This window comes from Zosterops lateralis (assembly GCF_965231275.1).
Source record: "Zosterops lateralis genome assembly, chromosome: 7".
NCBI classification, from domain to species: domain Eukaryota; kingdom Metazoa; phylum Chordata; class Aves; order Passeriformes; family Zosteropidae; genus Zosterops; species Zosterops lateralis.
Window position 1 is genome coordinate 12,168,544 of NC_139767.1, and position 20,362 is coordinate 12,188,905.

At 36.9% G+C, this 20,362-nt stretch overlaps 1 protein-coding gene across 1 annotated transcript in view; it reads left to right on the forward strand.

Annotated features, from left to right (window-relative positions):
- The window catches only part of FAM117B (family with sequence similarity 117 member B), a gene marked incomplete at its 5' end in the record, with an annotated part of 28,187 nt that extends 8,520 nt beyond the window's left edge, over positions 1-19,667 (forward strand). Inside the window, 6 exons of the mRNA XM_083865402.1 lie at positions 3,825-3,917; positions 4,444-4,557; positions 9,128-9,271; positions 10,281-10,506; positions 11,325-11,445; positions 13,660-19,667. Coding sequence (XP_083721528.1) covers positions 3,825-3,917; positions 4,444-4,557; positions 9,128-9,271; positions 10,281-10,506; positions 11,325-11,445; positions 13,660-13,978 — 1,017 coding nt within the window. The 3' untranslated portion in view covers positions 13,979-19,667. The remainder of the gene's footprint in view (positions 1-3,824; positions 3,918-4,443; positions 4,558-9,127; positions 9,272-10,280; positions 10,507-11,324; positions 11,446-13,659) is intronic.
- Between the last annotated feature and the right edge of the window lie 695 nt (positions 19,668-20,362).

Consider the following 20,362-nt stretch of genomic DNA (forward strand, 5'->3'; position numbering starts at 1 on the left):
ATTCCAAAGAACAGAAGCAGAATGCAGTTGGAAGAGGACCTCACAGCATGTGGGACGTTCTTGTGTTTGAACCTCTGTTAGGTTTGGTAACATTGGAAAAAATGTGTCTCCATAGTTTTCCGTGTGTAAGGATGTGTAGGATGTTGAGCAGATGAGGTCTGCAATGTTACTGTAGGGTCTTTTTGAGATCCACAGGACCACAACTCAAAGAGTAGATCAGTAGAGCAGGAAGATTTTTGTAGGGAAATACGCTCATGTGGATAAGATGGAATTAGGAGCTGGTGAAGAAGAAAGGACAGTTGAGGAACAAGTTTTCTGTGCAGGAAAATGAATTGGAAGAGTGGTTAGGAGACATGGTGAAAAAAGTAAGCAAACTGAAGTAAGAGGAGGAGGATGAAGGAAGGTATGTGATATACAAAGGAGTAGCTTTTCATGTCTAGCTGTTAAAAGACATCATTAAAGGGCAGAACTAAACCCATATGGGTGTCCTAATAATTTATTTTCATATTTGATTTCTTAGGATAATACTTTTTTTCAAAATAATTGTATTTCTGTACTGCTGCCAAAGTATTTGTTATGTTCAGTTGATCTCATTCAGGTTAGCTTCAATATAATCTGAATCATAGTTGGGCTTTTATAATCTGTATTTGCCAGACATTGTCCTTTTTGGCTTGCATTTTGCTTTTGGCTTTTTCTTCCAATTCTGACGCATCTAAAAACTGTGGTAGTGGAGCTTTTGTAGAGCAAACGTATTTGAAAGGTTAATGGGAAGACTCTAAAGGGCATTAGATATTTCTGCAGAATGAGTACATTTAGTGGGGATTTATGGTAGTGTAACTCTGAGAGAACTAAAATGATCTGTTTGCACTTCCTGATTTAAAATTTATCAAACCAGTAGGAAATTTAGGGCTATAGACATACATCTGTATGTCCAAAGCTGATGTTGATATGACACTGATGAGATATTACTGCTTTTAATCTTCTGGTGGGCCTGAGAGCAGCCACTGGAGCTAGGGACAAGTTTAAAATGTGACTTACAATGGTTAGTTTCCCAAGATAATACAGGCTGCCCATTTGTATTGTTCAACTTTTCTGAAAATGTCATATTTGGATGAAGTTTCACTTGTGAGATACTCTGGTTCCAGTGTCTAATTTCAGATTTCACAAAGTCTGACATGAAATGTATGTGTTCTTGTGTTCTGATTCCAAGCCTTTAGCGAGCAAGAATTGCATTTGCAAAGTTATAAAAGGTTTTCAAGTTGAGTAAGCAGGGTATCTTGATTGTGTGGAGTTATGGCACAGGGAGTAGAGTCATTCAGGAAGCAGACTGTGAAGAGGCAGCAATTAGTGGCATACTTCAGCTTGCAGGCCTTTCTAGAGATGCCCACGGGTCATGGAGGCTGAGAGCTGTGTAAGAGACCCCAGGGCATGCACAGACTGTCTCTCTATCAGACTCCTCCTGCAACTGAGTATTTTGATAAAACCTGTCTATAAAACTAGACTGGACTATGTACATGAAGAATATTAGCTGGATGATGAATAGGTGTATTACTGACCATCCAAGGGTCTGGCTGGAAATTATACCTGCACATATTGTTTTACATACTCATAAAACAGGTGTTAATAATCTTGCCTTTTTTGCTTTGAATGAAACGTTTGTCTTACAAGTTAAAATAAGACAATTACTTAGTATTTTTTTTAATTCTTAAATAATTCATTGTGACTGGAAAGTTTTTGTCTCTTAAGACTTCTTTTCTGAAGCATTCTACTGTCTGTAATAAATTTAGCCTTAAACTAATTTCTCTGTAATTCTACAGAGGGGGGATGATGTTGTAGATGGTAACAACTAATAAGCAAGTAGTAGTACTTTAAGAACCTATAGAAATAGAAGTCCCACTTCACCTATTGGTTATTTGGTCTATTTCTTGATAATAAGTACTATAAACAAAATTTGGGGAATAAATAGGAGGAGACTTGCTAAAATAGTATTGAATTTCTGTTTTTAATGTACAGGTTTCCTATAGTTGAATCTGAAAAGACTTTTAACTATTTGTTTTGAGGGTGAGCATCAAAGCAACTTTAATGCTTTAAAATGAATCAGATATTAATTTATTTAATAATTCTTGAACCTTGAGTCAAAGTCTTGAATATAAATTAAAGGCAAAGACTAATTAGAGTGTTAATTATTCTCCTGTAGGCAAGTGTAATGGTTGTGCTGAGTTGGGAAACTAGAATTAGTAGTTAAAACTTACTGTTTCAGGAGCTAGAGGATAGGATGATACTCCTGACTGACATTTGAGAATTGACTAGACAAAGATTGGTACTTGAATGGGGGTTATCAATTATTCTATTTTATGATAAAGATCAGTGAGTGCTTTTCTAGAAAAACAGATTGTAATGGATTCTGATTTTGCTATGAAATAGGAATTTCAAAGCAACCCTATTAACTTTATTATTCAGATTTGTCCTAGTTAGTTTTTGATTTAGAATGATGAAGATTAAAAAGTACTGATAATGAAGGCTTCATTTATATGAAATTTGTGTCTGTAACTGAAACTGGTGGGGTTGCAACCTGTATATTTGGAGTTAAGGCACCATATTCCCTATAAAATAGGGATTAATACCACAAAAGACTTGAGTTTCTGTGATACAAGTGCAGCTGGGGTAAGAAAGGTCAGCATGTGTCTTCTTCAAGCTGTTAGTCTCACACCTAAGAGCAGCCATGGCACACTGTAGATGTGAAGGCTTTGAGGCAATCAAAGTTCTTCTCTGTAGGAGAAAGTGAGATATCCAAAATATGAGGTTAGCTAGATCACCACTGTGCTAAGAACTGCATAGTGGCAAGAGGGAATTTCAAGGAATTTGCTGTCTCTTTCAGTGTGTAAAATGCTTCCAGAAATTCTTCCCCTTGCTTCATTAGGTGTATTTCTTGTGACTGCTCAGAGATTCCTGATAGATGCAACTGTCTGTCTTCTTAGAGCCTTTACAGTTCACTGCTTTTGAAGACATTCCTGGAGGTGGCTACATAGGAATACAAACTGCCCATAAAGCATGCAGTATTATCACAGTCTTGTCTGTGCATTTTCTTAACTGAAATACAGCATGTCTTAATGATACTTTGCATTTCTCAGAACCCTTCACCACAATATGTTTGTGACATTTTTGATTAAACACTAATGGCTCTATTGGTTTAGTAAAACCAGCTTAGTATTATCTGTGTTGCTTTTGGCTTGGCCTGGAGCAACTGTGAACCTGGAACCCTTTGAGGCATTAATAAATTTATTCCCTGCTTTGCAATAGTTTTTTTGCAATAGTGGTGCTTATGTATCTTGCTTTCCTTTCTCTCATTTGTGAGAGCAAGAACATGATTTTGAAGCTGTGCTGGTGCAGGCTTTCACAGCGCTTACTCAAAGCCACTCTTGCTAATGCTTCAGAAATAGCAAGGTCAGCATCTGTGCTGGAAATGAAACATACCATCTCCCCCCAGTTCAGCACCCTCACACTGGTTCTTTGGAGCACTGTAGCAGCCTGTGGTACATCTGGCTGTGAGCACTGCCTTATGCTCAGTCATTTGGAAGGGAAACTAGCACCTCCCTATATTACACTATGTCTGAAAGTTGTGGGTTTGGGGGTTTTTTATTTATATAGTTTCACTCTGCTTTTTTGTACTTTACATGTGAGAAAGACTTCTAGTTCGTTACCGTTCGCTTTCAGTTCTGAATCTAGCATATCTTAAATGTTCTCTTTTCTAATTTGTCTCAATATATTCTGCCAGAAAGTAGCAATTACCTTTTCTAATTAATCCTGTAATCGTCTTCTTACAGACAGAAAGTGCCTGGGCTGAAGAATATTTAGAAAAGAAGAGAAGTTCACACAAACGTTCATCGTCGTGGGGCAGCAATGAACAACTCAAGGAGGTCAGAAATGCCATTACTTTAGATAACTTTGGATTAAGTGGTTTTTTGGGATGTGCTGATACCATGATGCTTCAGGAAGGCAGGAGTATTTTGCTACTTTGTTTAATTATACAGATACAGATGGTGGGCTTGGTAAAAAATATTAAATGGCTGTTCATTTGATATTGCTTTAACATACCGATGCAAGTCAATTAATATTTTCAATCTGAATGTGTGAGAAAGAAAGTGTTAAATGCAGGTGATATTTTTTCATCAAAGATGGAAATAACAGCAATGATCTTACTACTTTCAAACTTTATGTATTTCAAGTTTTTTCACTAAACCTCCAGAGATGTCTTCACAGCATCAGCTGAACTGGTAGCTAACATACTAGATTTGCAAGAACTTGAGTATAATCTAGTGCTGGCAATAATTATGTATGTTATGGTAGTAAATAATTTTAACTAAAAGGTGGAATAAATGGATGAAATTACCTGTGTACCTGAATACACCTGTTGAAATCTGATGTGAATTTTTCCTTCGTTAGATTGCAAAATTGCGTCAACAGCTGCAGAGAAGCAAACACAGCAGCCGGCATCATCGGGACAAGGAAAGACAGTCTCCTTTTCATGGCAACCATGCAGCCATTAACCACAGTCAGGTAAGGCTATGTGTGTGCTTTTTGGCCATGTTGGGTAGCTAATACTACTTTTAGATCCTTTTAAGGTTGTGATTTTTCTTAGAGGGAACTTAGAAATACCACAGACTGCTATATATGTTGTAGCTTGAGGTGAATCCTATGAAATAGAGCTCTTTCTTTTGGCTACTTGAGTGAATGGGGGTCCAGATATTTTTGTTTCTTGGATGAGCTGACTTTGAACCACCATTTTCAAATAATTTCAGGTAGTTAAATACATCCTTAAAGCCTGGATTTTAAAGTGCATTCTACAGGTTTGAATCCTTCCACAAAAGGATGACAGATTAAATTCAATCTAAAACTATAGACCATCTTCTTCATTACATGTTGATGTAACAATTAAGACTTTGTATGTAGACTATGGCATGGAGCAAACTGCTGGTAAAACTGTATACTCAAATAAAAGGTAGTTCTGAGCGCATTTTGTTGTCTTGCCAAACGCTTGTCTAATACTGTGATGAGATTTAGAGGGCTTACTTGACAAAAGGCTGCCCCATGGAATTATTTATTTAAGTGTTTACACACTTCGTAACTTCATTCAGCCTTTTAAAGATTTTATCTTTTTTTTTTTTTCCCCAGTCATTTATCATGCCTTGAGACTTAAAGTAATAATCCCTTCTAAAAAATTGTGACGGTTAGGCCACTACATGTTCTGTTGCAGTTTCAGTTTTATTTCAAAGCTTCTAATGAGGTCAAGTTGACAGAGGTGTAGTATTTTTAGCTCAGTTGATAACAGGTGTAAAAAAATTATGGGCTTTTAGAAACACAGATCTTTTTCAAGTGTGTTTTTGTTGAGTAACTTTGAGAAAACCAATAGAAAAGTTTGGTCATTTTTTCAGAAGGAAACGTTTTTTTTTCTCTCCCTACTGATATCTCATGAATGTACATTTGATACACACAATTTCTCTAACAGTTACAAAAAAAACAAATCCCTCACAATAGCCTTGGCAAGACAATGTAGTTGAAAGAAACTAGGAAGTTGTCAGTGTTGTGAATTGAGAAAGTACTTCAGCTGTGAAGCTTCTTTGAAAATCTAATCATATTCCCAGTTACTCTTGAAATGCCATTAATTGTTCCAATAAATATCATAATCTGACAACAGTTAATGAAAATTGTTATTTATGTCATTCCATCCTTTTGGAAATAATTTGGGCCAGGTTCTTTCATTCTTTTGTTCAAAGTCAGGTGTCTGAGTGAATGTGTTCTATTTCAAGAATGAAAATAAGAAAATAGAGTGTTTTGAATTTCTTCTGCTCTGTTTTTAACTCCTACTTTGTATAAAAGTCATTAGCACCTTTTGTCTCAGACCTTAAGTTCTTATCCCTGCTGTAGAACATTTAATTAGGAGTCATGACTTTTCAGGACTTGTCTGCCTCTTGAATTCAGTTTGTCAGTAGTTTGAATTCTCTGCTACTGGAAATATTTAGGAATTTTTTTAGAATTACGTTTTTTGACATGGCAATTTAGGGATTACTGAAGTGTGGGTTCAGTATACTGTGCTGCTGATTTTACTGTCTGCTCAAATCAGAACAGTCCAAAATTATGAACAAAGAAAGACAAATAAATTACTCAATCCCTTTCTAGGAGGCTTTGAGAAAGTTCATGAAAATCAACATATAAAATGTCAAACTGTTAGTTCAAAAAACCAAACCAAACCAAAAGACAGATCAACATACCTGATTCAGGTGTTTTATCTGAATCTGTAGAACTTGTGGACAGTATCAACCAAAAAGTGTACTGAGGAACTTTTGATGTTGGCCCTTTAGTACACTGGAAAATTACATGAATTTTAAAATGTTTGCTTGGCATTCTACAAACCTGTGGGTTTCTGAATGCTAAGGGTATTGCCACTTTAGTACAGATGATCTTAGTGAGTTTTAATTTCAAAAATTAACAACAGTGCTGCTGTTCTGAAAAATGCCTCCCAGAATTATGTATATAACCTTTTAAAAATCGTAATTATTTTATTATTTTGCTTCTGGTATGGATGTCTTTACATTCTGCCAAATTTTATAGTTTGTAAATAAAATATTGTGCAATGAATAATGAATTTTTGGGCTTGTGAAACAAACTATAAAATATAAATTGAAGCAAAGCAGCTTTTCCAGGACTGTTACAAAACAGAACATTGTTTTTCTTGGTGAATTTTGTGCCAGCTGTGTCAAGCTACTGGTGAAGGGAAGAAGTTAAAGAAGGATTCAAAGAGTAAGTGAAGAGTTTAGATTAATGGCATTTAGCAGCTGTTTTTTAACTTGAGAGTGCAAATCTGTAGCTGTAGTCATCAAGGGCAAAGTTCCTGGATTTTCTCTTTTTTTTTTTGAGGACTCTAAATTAGAATTTCTGGCAGCAGCTATGTCCCTTCAGGATTTGTGGGAAGGACTGTGTGGAAACCAGAATTTAGTAATTAGAATATTTAGAATTTTTTTTTTTTTTTTACATTCCTAGCTTGAAGGAGCTTAGAGCATTTTTCCTGAAATGCCTGCGAACAATTTAGATTTGTCATCACCGCTTTATCCTACCTTGTGAGTTTATGCTGTACCTGTAAGCTTCAAAACTGAAAACTCTGTGCCAATGTGTTACTGTGTGAGCACAGGAATTATTATCCTGTGCTTGGCATCTTGCCTTGTGGTGAGAGTTCCCAGGTATTTGGATGAGTAGTTAAATGTTGGTAGTCTATTCCTGCATGTCCATGCAGACCTCTGTGAAGACAGTATTTCTAATAAAAAGTTTCTTGTTTTGAGGCTGAGTGTTCTACCTGTGTCATGTCATGATACCTCCTTCCTTTTCCACTCTCTGGCACCCTGGGCTAAGAAATCATCCTCAGTCATGTACAAAATATTATTTGTCTTGGAAGTGAAACATGCTGTACTTCACTATATTGAACTCTACTGGATCTACTTTGAGCTCTTCAAATAGTAGCACAAACCTAAGAATTTTTGTGGTAGGCAATCACATTTAAAGGTGAAGAATTTCCACGTTTTGCTAATGGCTGCTAAAATCTTAAAGCATGCTTGAGTCTACTTCTTAACAAGCTCAGTTTGTCCTAAGAGTGTGTATACTGAATAACTGGGCACAAAAACAGCCTTTAGTGCCTGAGCTTGGGCTGATATATCTATATTGTGACTGAATATCAACTTGTATTAGTTTATTGGATTGTTGAGCCAAGGCCTTGCTTGGAACAGAATTAGCAGGGTTGCCTTCTCAGACTTTTTGTGTTCTTCTCCAGTGATGTTTTTCATCTTCAGGCAAGACTTTAGAAACTCTTTACAAGTTTGGCCACTATGAGAACGTTTAGTTTTTGTTGACAGAAACAGAGTGACAAGCATTTCCTGAACAGAAGCTTTTGTAGTTCTTGTGCAAGTCTTTTTTGAGTTGTTCGGTTTTTGGGTTTTTTTTTTTTTTTTTTTTTTTTTTTTTTTTTTTTTTTTTTTTTTTTTATGGCTAGCCTAATGTTTCAGGAAAGCAGAACCAATATAATTCATGAATTTTGCTGCTGTAGAGATTTGTGATTGTGACAAGAAGTCTCTGTTATGATCTGTGCTTAAAATACCTTGTTTACATTAATTTTTCTGAGGTAGATTTTCTGCCAGACAAGCTTTGTGTGGCTTTTGAGAATGTACACAGGAAATTAAAATGCTTTGGTGTCCGTCTATGTAGTCTTATTACTTAAAGGAAAAATTAAAATAAAACCCCCTCACAAAAATGCACTTTGAAGACCAGATAATGCTGGTCCTTCAGTCAGTAAAGGAGTTGATCTCAATCATGGCACACTAGGCCAGAGAGTCCAGGAATTCTACATGGGAATTGTACTATGACCTAAGTGTGTTGTACTGTTCTTGGCGTTGAACTAAATGTTTGCAGGAAGTAATGTTTGTGCATATATTGAAACACTGAATTTTTAAACTGTTAATCTTCATTCTGAAGCAACTAAGTATTATGTTTGAGTTTGGGATTTTATTCTTTCTGTGGAAGTCTCCCTAAGCTGTTTTATCAACCTTTTATTCTGTCTTAATACTGTTAATACATTGGTCTTAATTTTTAACATAGTGCAATCTTGCATTTGTGGAATAATTTTCCTTCTGCATGTTATGGCAGGTGGCCACAGATTTCCATTAAAATACAATTTTGGTGTAGTTACAATCCAACAATGAGTGATGTGACATTGTGGTATAGCCCACTTTAGGAGAAATGTGAATGTATTTTAAAACACATCTTCAAAATTAATTGCACTTAAATGTTTACTGTTTTATTTTCACTTGTAAAGCCATGTCAAGCTAGAGGCAGAGACCATATTAGGGGAGATTTTGAGACTAGTTAATATAGACTTTCCTGCTAGAAATTGGATTTGAAACAAAATTCAGGATGTCTGTCTTCAGTTCAAGCATCCATTTGAACACAATCACTATGGTTTTGTGTAAATCCTTGATACTGAAGTGTAGATGTGTTCTGTTTCAAGGGTCACTTTTGGGTAGAAATAGTAACTTTGTTTTGTAAATAAATCTACATTGTTTTCTTATTGTCTCTGGTTCTTTAGGCTCCCATCCCAAAGAGTGCTCTTGTTCCTGTGATACCTATTACCAAATCAACAGGGTCACGATTCCGAAACAGTGTAGAAGGATTGAATCAAGAGATTGAAATAATAATTAAGGAGACAGGAGACAAAGAGGAACAACTTGTTGTATGTATCTGCCATCAATTTCTCTATATAATTATTTTGGTTTTGTTTTGAGATCAAGTCATAAACTTTATTTTGCTCCATTTTTGAATTAAATTTGTTTGGAAAATTTTAATTTATATTTGTATTTATTATTTTCTTTAATAACGTTAGTTGAAAAGTCTCTTGGAAAGCAAAAGGAATGAAAGAATTAAAGCTTGAGTCTGAACCTTTTCCTCTAAATAAGAAATCTCAGTGAAACAGGGAAAAGCAAATGGTCTGTTTTGAGAGTTTTTATAGTAACTCTTTTTTGCCCATGCTGAACTGTCCCCATCCTAGGTGAACCATAATTTGCCCATTTTTAAATTTTATTTTATTTTAATGGTATTTAGAGGTGAATTTAGTAATAAGGTATCAGAAATACAGACTGTGAAGATGATTAAGGAACCAAAATGTCTTTGATAAGATGAGAAGCTGAGAGAGATGGAAGTGGTCAGCCTTGATGAGAGACAGCTCTGCAGACCTTATCAATGTACTTAAATATCTCATGTGTGGAAATGGAGGGAGCTGGTCTCTTCTCAGTAGTGCCCCATGATGGGGCAAAGGGTAGTGGGTGTAAATCTAAAAATGTTAGGTTTTGGGGATGTTTTTTACGTCTGAGGGTGTGCAAAACCCGGAGCAAGTTGCCCAGATAAGCTGTGGAAACACTGTCTGTGGAGATATTAAAAACTTGACTGGATAGAGTCTTGGACACACTCTTCTACCTGAGTCTGCTTGAGCAGAGATGTTAAACTTGATAATCTTAAGAGGTTCCTTCCAGCCACAGCAATTCTGTGATGATGTGAAATCTTAAAAACCGTTGTTCTTAGTTTCTGAACCTGACATTTTAGTTTCTTTTAGAGTTGCGTGTAGCAAATAGTATTTTCTACCTCAAATGGTTTTATAAAACCCAAAAAGACCTTCACCATTACTGGATGTAAAGAAATTGCTACCCAGACAACAACAGCTGTCTGATAACTTTAATTTTTAACAGCCTCAAGATATTCCAGATGGGCACCGTGCCCCACCTCCGTTGGTGCAGCGCAGCAGCAGCACTCGCAGCATTGACACCCAAACACCCGGGGGAGCAGACAAGGGCAGTAACAACAGCAGCCGCTCCCAGTCGGTGTCTCCAACCTCATTTCTCACCATCTGTAATGAAGGCAGTGAGGAAAGTCCCTGTTCTGCAGATGATCTCCTTGGTGATTCCAGAGATAAAGGTACCGTGTCGCTTTAAAAGTTCAGCAATCCTGAGCTTATGTGATGAACATAACTGCATATGTAAAAGAGAGGGTTTGTTCTCTGCATCCATGGAGAAAGGGTAGAATGTGGGGGTTTTTGTATGTGATCTGGGTTTTTTTCCAAATTGCTCTAAATACTATGTTTGCACATATTAATTAAAGCTGGATAGATGTGACTGAGGAATGTGCATCCCAAAAAGCTTTTTTTTAGATAATAGATTCTTTGAGTATTTTAAGCAGGTTGAACAAGCAAGAATGTACAGTATCAGGTGAAACAGTACAGTAGTCCTGCTGCTTGTGTCAGGTGTTTTTAATGATCTTGACCAAAATCTGCGACCTTAAAGAATTTCATACACACACCTATAGAAGTTTAAGTGTTTAGGGTTTATTTAATTATTCTTTCTTTATCTGAAATCTTTTGAGAGATCCTGAGAATTTCATAATTCAACACAAACCTGTTCTGTTTTTCTAAGAATATGGCTTCTACCCATTTCTTTTGGTAGGTGATAACAGCACAGAACCATAGATTTAGGTTTGCAGTTACAAATTGAAAGTATCCCAGAGTGATCGAGATTGCAGGAGCCTGAAAACGTTGTAAGGAGAAATAGAAAGATGGAAAGGAGTTGAGATAAGAAAGCTTATTTGCAAATGAAGGCTTTGAAGGCAAATGAAAATGTTTTTGAATTTTGTAACATTGGTAATGAAGGGGCTTTAAATTCAGGGGACATTGAAAGGTAGCTCTTGTGCTTTTTTTATAGTGTGTCACTTTTCAGTAATGAGAAACTCTTTTCCTGCAGAAAATGGGAATAATTCTCCCTTGCCAAAATACGCTACCTCGCCAAAACCCAACAACAGCTACATGTTCAAGCGTGAACCTCCTGAGGGCTGTGAAAAGGTGAAAGTCTTTGAGGAAAACTTGTAAGTTGATTTTTGCTACATAAGAAGTAACATCTTAAGATCAGATTAATTATTGATTTTGTGTCTGATAGCATGGCTTTAACAACTGGACTAATAACTTCTAACAGCCTGATCTCTGTTTTTTGGTGTGACTTTATACTGGCATATCTGTATGTATTTTCCTGCTGGAATGTAGTGTTAAAATCTTGAGTGGTGTTTTTTAAAAACCAGCATAATTTGAGAGGAGTCTCTTACCTGGCAGGTCGTGGGAGAAGAACTCAAATAATCAAATAGGGAGAGAGGTAATAACAGGCTGTAGTGCAGGTGCATCAGCTAATGTATGTCACAGCTTGACAGGCACATTCACTGATCTAGACTCTGAAGACCATATTCTTCTCAGCTAAATCAATGTAGTTATGAAACCTCTAGTGACAGAGGAGGGAACTTGACCCTGAGTATTTGATGCTTTGATTATTCTGAAAAAGCGAACTTTTGTCATTTGGGAATATTCTGGGAGGTTGTTTTATTATTATTTCAGAGGAGTTTTTATAACTTCATGTTACTTGTATGCAAGAATCTCAACCTACAGTTAAAAATTGTATCCTGTCACACAAGGAGTATAGATTGATTGCAACTCTCTTATGCCTCTATTATCTCAAGAATACATCTTGTATAAATGTTAGTTTTTAAAAAATGAGCTTGGCTGACCTGTGCAAATAGATTTTGAGAGGTTTCTACAGCCTGTCCCATAGCAACGTGGGAAGGGTTACAGTGACTAAAGTTTCCTGTCTCTATTTTAGCCTGTGTAAACTATGTTGCCAACAGATAGTTAGTATTCCCTTGCTACAGGAACATGATCTAGTGGAGTTCAACTTGTTTTTGCATTTATTTTCAGAAGTTTTCTCTGCCTAACTGTAGGACTGTTCTGCTGTAGAGTTAAACAGGCTTCTACAGAAGTTTCTATCTTGCTATGGCAGTCCTCAGACACTGCAGTCTCATAAAAAACATCTTTTTGTGTCTGTTACTTGAATTCCGTGTGTGTGGAATACATGAGTGTACCTATTTAAAGCTCAACCTTTGTTTAACATAATTTCTATTTGAAAATTCTATACAGGATTTTCTTTTGGGAAGAAAATTTACAAGTGGAGTTGAATTTTCTGGACATTTGGGGGAATCAGCTGGCATGGAAATGTACCTTATTTCATGAACAGAATTACTTTTCAGAATAAAGTATCTCTACAAGAATATCCTGGAAGATTGGCTTGCTTAGTAAAACAAAGACAGAAGTGAATGTGGCTCCTTTACAAACACAAGGAGAGGAGGGAGAGGTTATAGGCTAAGGGACAGTGCTGGCAACAACAAAAAGTGACTAAAAATTTCTGATGGCTATTTTCAAGCAGTAAAGAGGGACTTTAAAGCAGATCTCTATAGTTCCATCTTGAAGTAGACTTTGGCTATTGTAAGTAGATTTACATTGTGGCATTAGAAAGCAAAAGGGAACACAAAGCATTCCTAAGCTATCCATGATTTCCATTCCAGCTCTGTTTTGATTAAAGCATGTCTTGGGCTGAGTTCTATGCTGAGACGGCAAAACTGCAAGTTGAGATCTAAATACATGTTCCACACTTCCTTCCTAGGTTATAGGTCCTTGATCATGAAAACTACACTTTACTCTCTGCATTGAGTTTTTTAGTAAGATTGGGGACATCCTCTGTGGAGAGTCAGGGCACTCTCATGTGAACATGCAAAGAAGGCAGAAGTATAGAAAAGGGGATCCCCGATGATCATGAGCCCCTTTGAGAGAGGCAATATTAAGATCATTGCTATGCCAGCTTTCTTTCACATGGCTTGCTGTATAAACAGTGTCTGTATGTGGGGAAGAACTGACTGGATTGTGAAAGTTTCTGACGAACACAATTGAAAATACTTTCTCACATAATGGATGTGCTAATTCATGGATAGGTTTGTGATCAACCATGATGTTAGTTGGGTTCCTTAGGTTTGGAAACAGCCTGCCCTAAGAACATGCCATTGCCTTGCAGCACATGTAAACAAGTGGTTTAAACCATCTTGTCATTTGCTGTGTGCTGTGAGTGTCATTAAGGCATTATTGAGTAGCTGAAATACTTCAAATTGAAACCTCAGCCTGTTTCTGGTGATGGGTTCAGCAATGCATTGCTGCCATTGGCAGAATTTGATTGTTCCATGAAACTATTGTGTGTATTTTATTTCTAGGCCAAAGCCATTGCACGAAATTCCAGCCTTCTATTGCCCTGACAAGAACAAAGTGAACTTCATTCCGAAAAGTGGCTCTGCTTTCTGTCTTGTCAGCATCCTCAAGCCACTTCTTCCCACCCAGGATCTCACACTTAAGGGCACTACACACAGCCTGACTGTCTCCTCCAGCATGTCGCCTGGTTTGTTACAGCCCATTTCTATGGCCTCCTTGACTACAAGCACAGATCAAGACAGGATCTCTCGTGGAACAAGTACAGTAATACCACAGACCTCTCTGCTCCAGCAGTCAGGATGTATTGAGGAAGCTGAAGAATAATTTAGATTGTCTTGATGTTCTTCTGGGCAACTACTGGGAAAAAAATGGAACCTTTCTGATCACACACATGCATTGTTTTAAGAATTTATGGCACTGCCATAATCAAACTGTTTGTATAATTGACAGTTTGGTAGCACATTGAGAAGTTCAGGAGGATGCAGCAGCTGATATGCTGTTGTACTTTCTGCTTTTGAAGACTCTGGTTCTGTTTCTCTCCTGCTTTTTTTAAACACTGGTGAAAACAGACTGTCGTATTCCTTTGTCATTTAAAGGACCAGTTGTTGTGATGGTGTGTATCCTCTGACTTTTCTTTCCCCCTTAAAACAAATCTCAAGACCAGCCAGCTGATCCCATTTACCATTGTAATCTTCAGAGGGAGGGGCAATCAGATGGTTTTGCAAGATGTCTTTTGTATGAAAATGTGTATTTTGTAACAAAATTTTGCCTTTTCTGGTTTGTAGCAGATGGTGTTTCCTGGTGATGATCCCCCTACCTTTTTTTTTTTTTTTCCTTTGGTAGGGAAGGCTCTTTTGTACTTGGCTGGCTTACAGCTGATGGGACCAAAGGATTGCTGAACTATTACGGCAGTCTCAAATTATGTGACCTTGCTGAACAGCCTCAGACCTAAACAAAGCAAGACAAGTTAATGTGTTTGAAACTTTTAAAACAGAAGAGTATGCAAAAACAGTGTTAGTATATAATGTAAATTTTTTTAATATCAAAAATTTGTGCTTCTGGTAAGTCACATTCTTAAAACTCCTTCCTTCACAGAATTCCTACTAGTGTTGGTTTATTGGCTGGAAAATTGCATTTTAAAGCACTTGCCCTGGTGTTGTTCTATTTGTTCATAGAATTTTTGTGCAGATATAGGGGAAAAAATATACTATCCTCTTACTCAGTATTCTTTCTTCCAGAAAATACTTGGCTCTTACAGGATTGCTTAGATCCTTAAGAGTCAGCCTGAATCATTACTCACTCTTGGTACAAATTTGCTCTGACGTGACTCATCACTGTATTATAGACCATGGCCACATAATACTGAAATACCTGTGCATGGTTTCCTCCCTTTTGTCGTAGTGGTGTTTGTGTGTCCGTTGGAGGTGATGGTTTGTCAGGCATGATATCTGTTATGCAGAAGTTTACAGCAGCAAACTGTTCTCTCTTTTTGACTAGCAGCTTAGGCTGGCGTGTAAAACAGGATTTTTCAATACTTGGTTTGTCCTGATAATGGGGCAGTTTAATGGTTGCTTTGAAATTACAATAAAAGGCAAAAACGGGGAGGGAAAGACAACTGCAAACAGAAACTGTTCAGGAGCTTCACTGAGGTTTCTCATGTGTTCCTGGAGTGCATTACTTGGGTTTGAGTTAATACAGTTTTAGATATGCAGAAAACTGCAATGACCTGAAGACCAGTGTCATAGTCACTTACAAAACGAGTTGGTCTTGTTGGTCTTCAACAGAGTTTGATTCAGTAATTTCAAAGTAGGTGTCGTTGTGGGCAGTCTCTGGGTCTGAATATTGGTCTATTACACACGAGCAGGTCTCACTGGCTTGCATATACACAACTTCTGTCTACACAGCCTCCATGGATCAGTTGTATTCTCAGGTCTCCTCATAATGGCAACTATGTAAAGATGACACTGCAAATATAACACTCTTGTTCAGTGCTTAATATGATGAATTTGCTTGCAAACATTTTGTTTGAGAGGAAAAAAGCCCCTGCTTATGTGTACAGATAATAATCATGATTTTGATGCATATTTGCTGTTCCTTTAAATCCTGTATTAGCAACTATGATTGCAGTGTACTTTATTCAGCAAATAAGTGTAAATCATACTAGAATGTGCAAGTTCTCTGTTTATAGTATTTTTAAATGTTATGCAAAAAAATCAGTCAATTGAAATTGTACCAGGAAATATGAAACTATTTCACCTGTTAAATTAGCAAACAGGCATAATTTGGTTTACTATCTATCTTCCCATGAAAATGGACAAGATTGTTTTGAAGTAACAGTTCTGATTTACAGTGACCTTTTCAGTCACCTATAGTTGTTGAGGAACAGAGTTTTAAAAATAAGCGGCTTTGTGCATCAAACTTGTGTAATTTTGCCAGTTAATAGTTCTTTTCTGGGCTTTGTGGATATTAATTTGTTTCTTCTGAAACACTACAGTGCAATTTGTAGTCCAAAATTTACTGCTTTAGATAGGTTTGTTTAAACCTGGTGTGACTGAATCCGGATCATATTCAGGTGAAGGAAGTGCTTTTTAAGTCTGTTTTCTATTTCTGTAACAGTAGCATGTAAAGAACTTCATTGTTGCCAAACTGCCTAGTGCTTTATTAGGAGATCTTAACTGTATGGTTAAGAACCATGAAGAAGGGCTAAAGTTGACAAAAAAGCCTTTATTACAGCCTTGACACTTAACTGACTTCACCAAAATGCATTCTGATGTTTGTTTTCATCACAGTGTGACTCTCCCAAACAGCAGTGGGCTTTCTTACTGTAGGACTTTCTTTTGCACCTGTTGTTGTAGTACTTTAAGTATCTCTCTGGTAGTTTACCTTGTATGTTATTGGATAATGTACTGTACAAATTAGTGAGCTGCTCTGATAAAAACCAAATCTAAATGTGTGAAGATTTTGCTTTTTATAAAAAAAAAAACTGCATCCAGGACAACATTCAGTCGTTTTTATATGCAGGACAACTCTACTATTGCTGTGGCAGCTCAAGATTATTATGAATCCACACTAAAGACTCAGAGTTAAGAAAACGTGACAGCTCTTGTTCTGAGACCAGCTTTGATCTGTGCAGACAAAAATTCAAAAATTAGCCTTAAATTTTTTACGTGCTGTCTTTTGCCATAGCATAGCTGTTAGCTGAAGTATTTGAATCGATTCGCAAATAGCTTTGAGAGTGCATGGAGTTTTTTAAAAATTCTTTTATGTATAGAGTGGGATGTTCATTTTTGGGGGGAGCTGACCTGTGCATTACACAAGCACAGTTTTACTGAACAAGTTCAAATTCTTTAGGCTTACTTAAAATCCTAACTATGCATAGACCTAGTCAGTTCCTTGATTGCCTACTTTGTAGCTTAAGAAAAAGTAAAGGTCTATTTTTATGCATAACTTGACACATTTGATATTCTTGTTCTCTTGGTGTTCTACACTTCTAGCCACACTTAAAGGCCGGTGGTTGTGTTCAATAACACTGGCAGTTGATTTTGAGATATACTAAATGATGTTACTCCAGTTGTAAATTCTACTTAAATCACAAGGAAGGAGTTCATTGTAATGAAGTCTATGGTGACAGTTGTGATTATTAGAATTGATTCTTCCAAAACTCAAGGCACAGAGGAAGAGAGATCCTTTGGTAAACATTGACCTGCATCAGCTATTCTTTCCTTGCTTGGTGCCATAATCCTGTAACATTTAAGTACTTGGAAAAGTAACAGACAGTGCTTAAATACATATATCTTGGAAAGAAATTCTTGGTTTCAGGTACATATCCCAAGTGCAGAAAAAAGAGAGTGAAAATTAAATATTGCTTACTGTGGAAGTAAATGATTGCTGTGTTTAACTTACATAAAGCAATAGCGGCTCTTATAAAGTATGTTTAGTCTCAGGGCTATTTTTTGATTTGTTCTAAAATACAATTTCCTGGAATTCAGAGTCTGAGACTGTTGAAAAACACTGAGGCTGAGCTTTTTGGGAAGAAGGAAACAAAGTCATATCCATTAACCTTTCCTTTGCCTCAGGCCAAACTTCTTCTTGCTTATTAAGAGGATTCAGTGGTACCACAGTAATTCCTTGCTGAAGTATTATCTGTTCTCTCTCCCTGCCATCTCTAAAATGCTGATTGATGTCTTCACAGAAACTCAGTGCCAGTGATGTCCATATTTCCTTGCTAAATGTTTCCTTGCTGAGTACTTGACAGCTTCTCCGTCTAGCTGAGAGGGCAAAGGAGGATGTGTAGGAAGTCACCAGAGATTTGCAGTTACAGAGATTGTTCCTGCCGGGTGACTTCTTGGGTATCTTGATTTCCATTTGATTCAGTGTGTGCATGCACACTTACAGTCTGGATAGGTCTGCTGCTTTTATCTGTGTGATTGGAAGCAGAGCTGGTATTTTTGAGCTGTTGTTTTATTTTTTTTTCCTATGTACAGACTTGCAGAGCTGTTCTCTTCCAGAACTGATGCACACTTACATGCATCTCCAAAGCAAAACTTATGTGTTGCTCTTACTTGTCCTAATGAGATTAATATAACCTGCAAAAAGGAAATAAAAGAACCCAAGCACTTGAGAACATCAGGACTGTGCTTTCTCCATATAATTCTGTAGTTCAGGTGCGTGCCCTTCATCAGATGACTTAGACCCAAGCCAGGTTGATATATTACACCAAAAATGTTTGCTCTTAGGAAGGGCAATAGAAGGTAAGCCCTTCATAACCTAGGGAGGTGAAGAGCACTGGGGAACAATTGACTTTACTGTGATCAAAGAGTTCTTATAGAATTGTTTTTCTGAATATGGGTATACAGGAAAACAAAGTGACCAATCACTGCAAGATGTATCTGTGTATTTTCTTGATGTGAGCATTCAGCAACTCTGCAAATGAGTTCTGCTCTCAGCGCTCTGTTTATACAAAGAATGGTTTAGATGCGTTGTTTAGAAACTGTTACTTTGCACGTCAAGTGGGGAGAGAATGTTAACTATTCTCAGGTGTCCTGTGAAATTCCAGTCCTGTAGCCCAGCTGAACCACAACAGTCTCTTTCCAAATGCTCCAAACGTAAATGGAGTCCTGTTACTGCTTGCTTGGTTTCGTTGCATGTCATCAGTAAATGCTTAAGGTATGGTCTTTGTTTAATAGTCCTTCATTGGGATTTGTATTTGACTACAGAGACTTCTGTAGTGTTGACAGGTCTGTCTGAACAACAGAAGAGGACTTGGCCTGATAACACTGCAAATTAACATTTATTACACAAACTTTTGAAACAACTCTCTTTGAAAAATCTGCTAAGTTAAAAAAAGAAAACAAACCCCTTCTGAATGCATCATCCATCCTAATTGTCAATGTACTGATAGTTAAGAACATAGCTTGGCTTCATTCTAAATTATTTTGTATATTGAAATGTGCAATTTTTGAGGGTAGCAGTCAAGGAATGTTCAAAACTGCCATTAGATTTGCCTTTGTATGAAATTGGCTGACATGTTTTCCTCTGTTACACTGTGATAACTTGTGGAGATGTTCTTGCTTATGTTGTACTGATAGGTTACTTGTTGCATGTAAAGCAATTTTTGTAAGCAAGAGGAATTCCAGGGATGTTCTGCAAAAAAGGGCCTATTCTGAGGTGATGTACACTGTTGTAAAACTGGAGCAGCTCAACTAATTTCAATGGAATTCTTGATTTACACTAGTCTTTTTGCTATGTGTAGTTATGCCAGTACAATTTTGCACAATGTTATTTGAATATTGCGTTCTGATTTGTGAACTGTTTCTATTGAAAACAGTGAAAATTTTACAAACTGCAATAGCGGAATGTTTTTGGCCTTTTTTTTTTGTTTTTGCCTAAAATAAAAAGTTGTCACTTCAAGCTGTGGGGGTAATCTTGGATTTATTTTTAGTAGCAAGGGGTTTTTGTGTTCTCACAGTCTAGAGATTTGCCTGAGCATTTACCCTGAGGGTAGTGGGCATTTACTGCAAATAAAATAAGTGCTTTTTAAACCCTTTTGGAAAAAAATCATCAGGATGGAAATTTTTGTTTAATTCATACCCTCATTCCTCCAGTGCATCCTGGAAAGTGGTCCTGAAAATTCTGCCTTTCCCTGTCTTCATCTTTAGTAAGTTTAGTCAGTTTTGAGGACACTACAATTCCACCATTAAGGGAAGATGCATAAAGTCCTGGATTTTGGAAACAGAAGGATTCAGCATGTGTTCTCCTGGAGTGAAGGTATGAGAGCAGGACTGAGGAAAAGCCCTGGATTCCTGCTGGGAGGCTCATTCTGCTGTTCACTAGAATGCAACTGCTGAAGCCTACCTGAGGAGGCATTTAAGCTGATGGTTGAAATCTATTCATGTTCTACATTTGTCTGTTTACTTAAAACAAGCATCTTTCTTCATGAGCAGAATTTGGAGCCAAAACTTCTCTAAACTAGAAGTGGTAAACTAGATAAATTATTGGGTTTGGAGTTTTTTTTGCTAGCTCTTATATTAAATTTTGGTCTAATTTGTCTAAAAGGCTTGGAGCGATTTCCCTTCTGGAAAATCATTGTCAGCCATATTTAGTTTCAGAATAGAGAGGTAGATTTCTTGGAATCTTAAAGAATTGAAGGACTACTATGTGTCCCTCAAGGCAGGGCTAGCTTGTGATTTTCCAGTGGTTTAAAAGTTT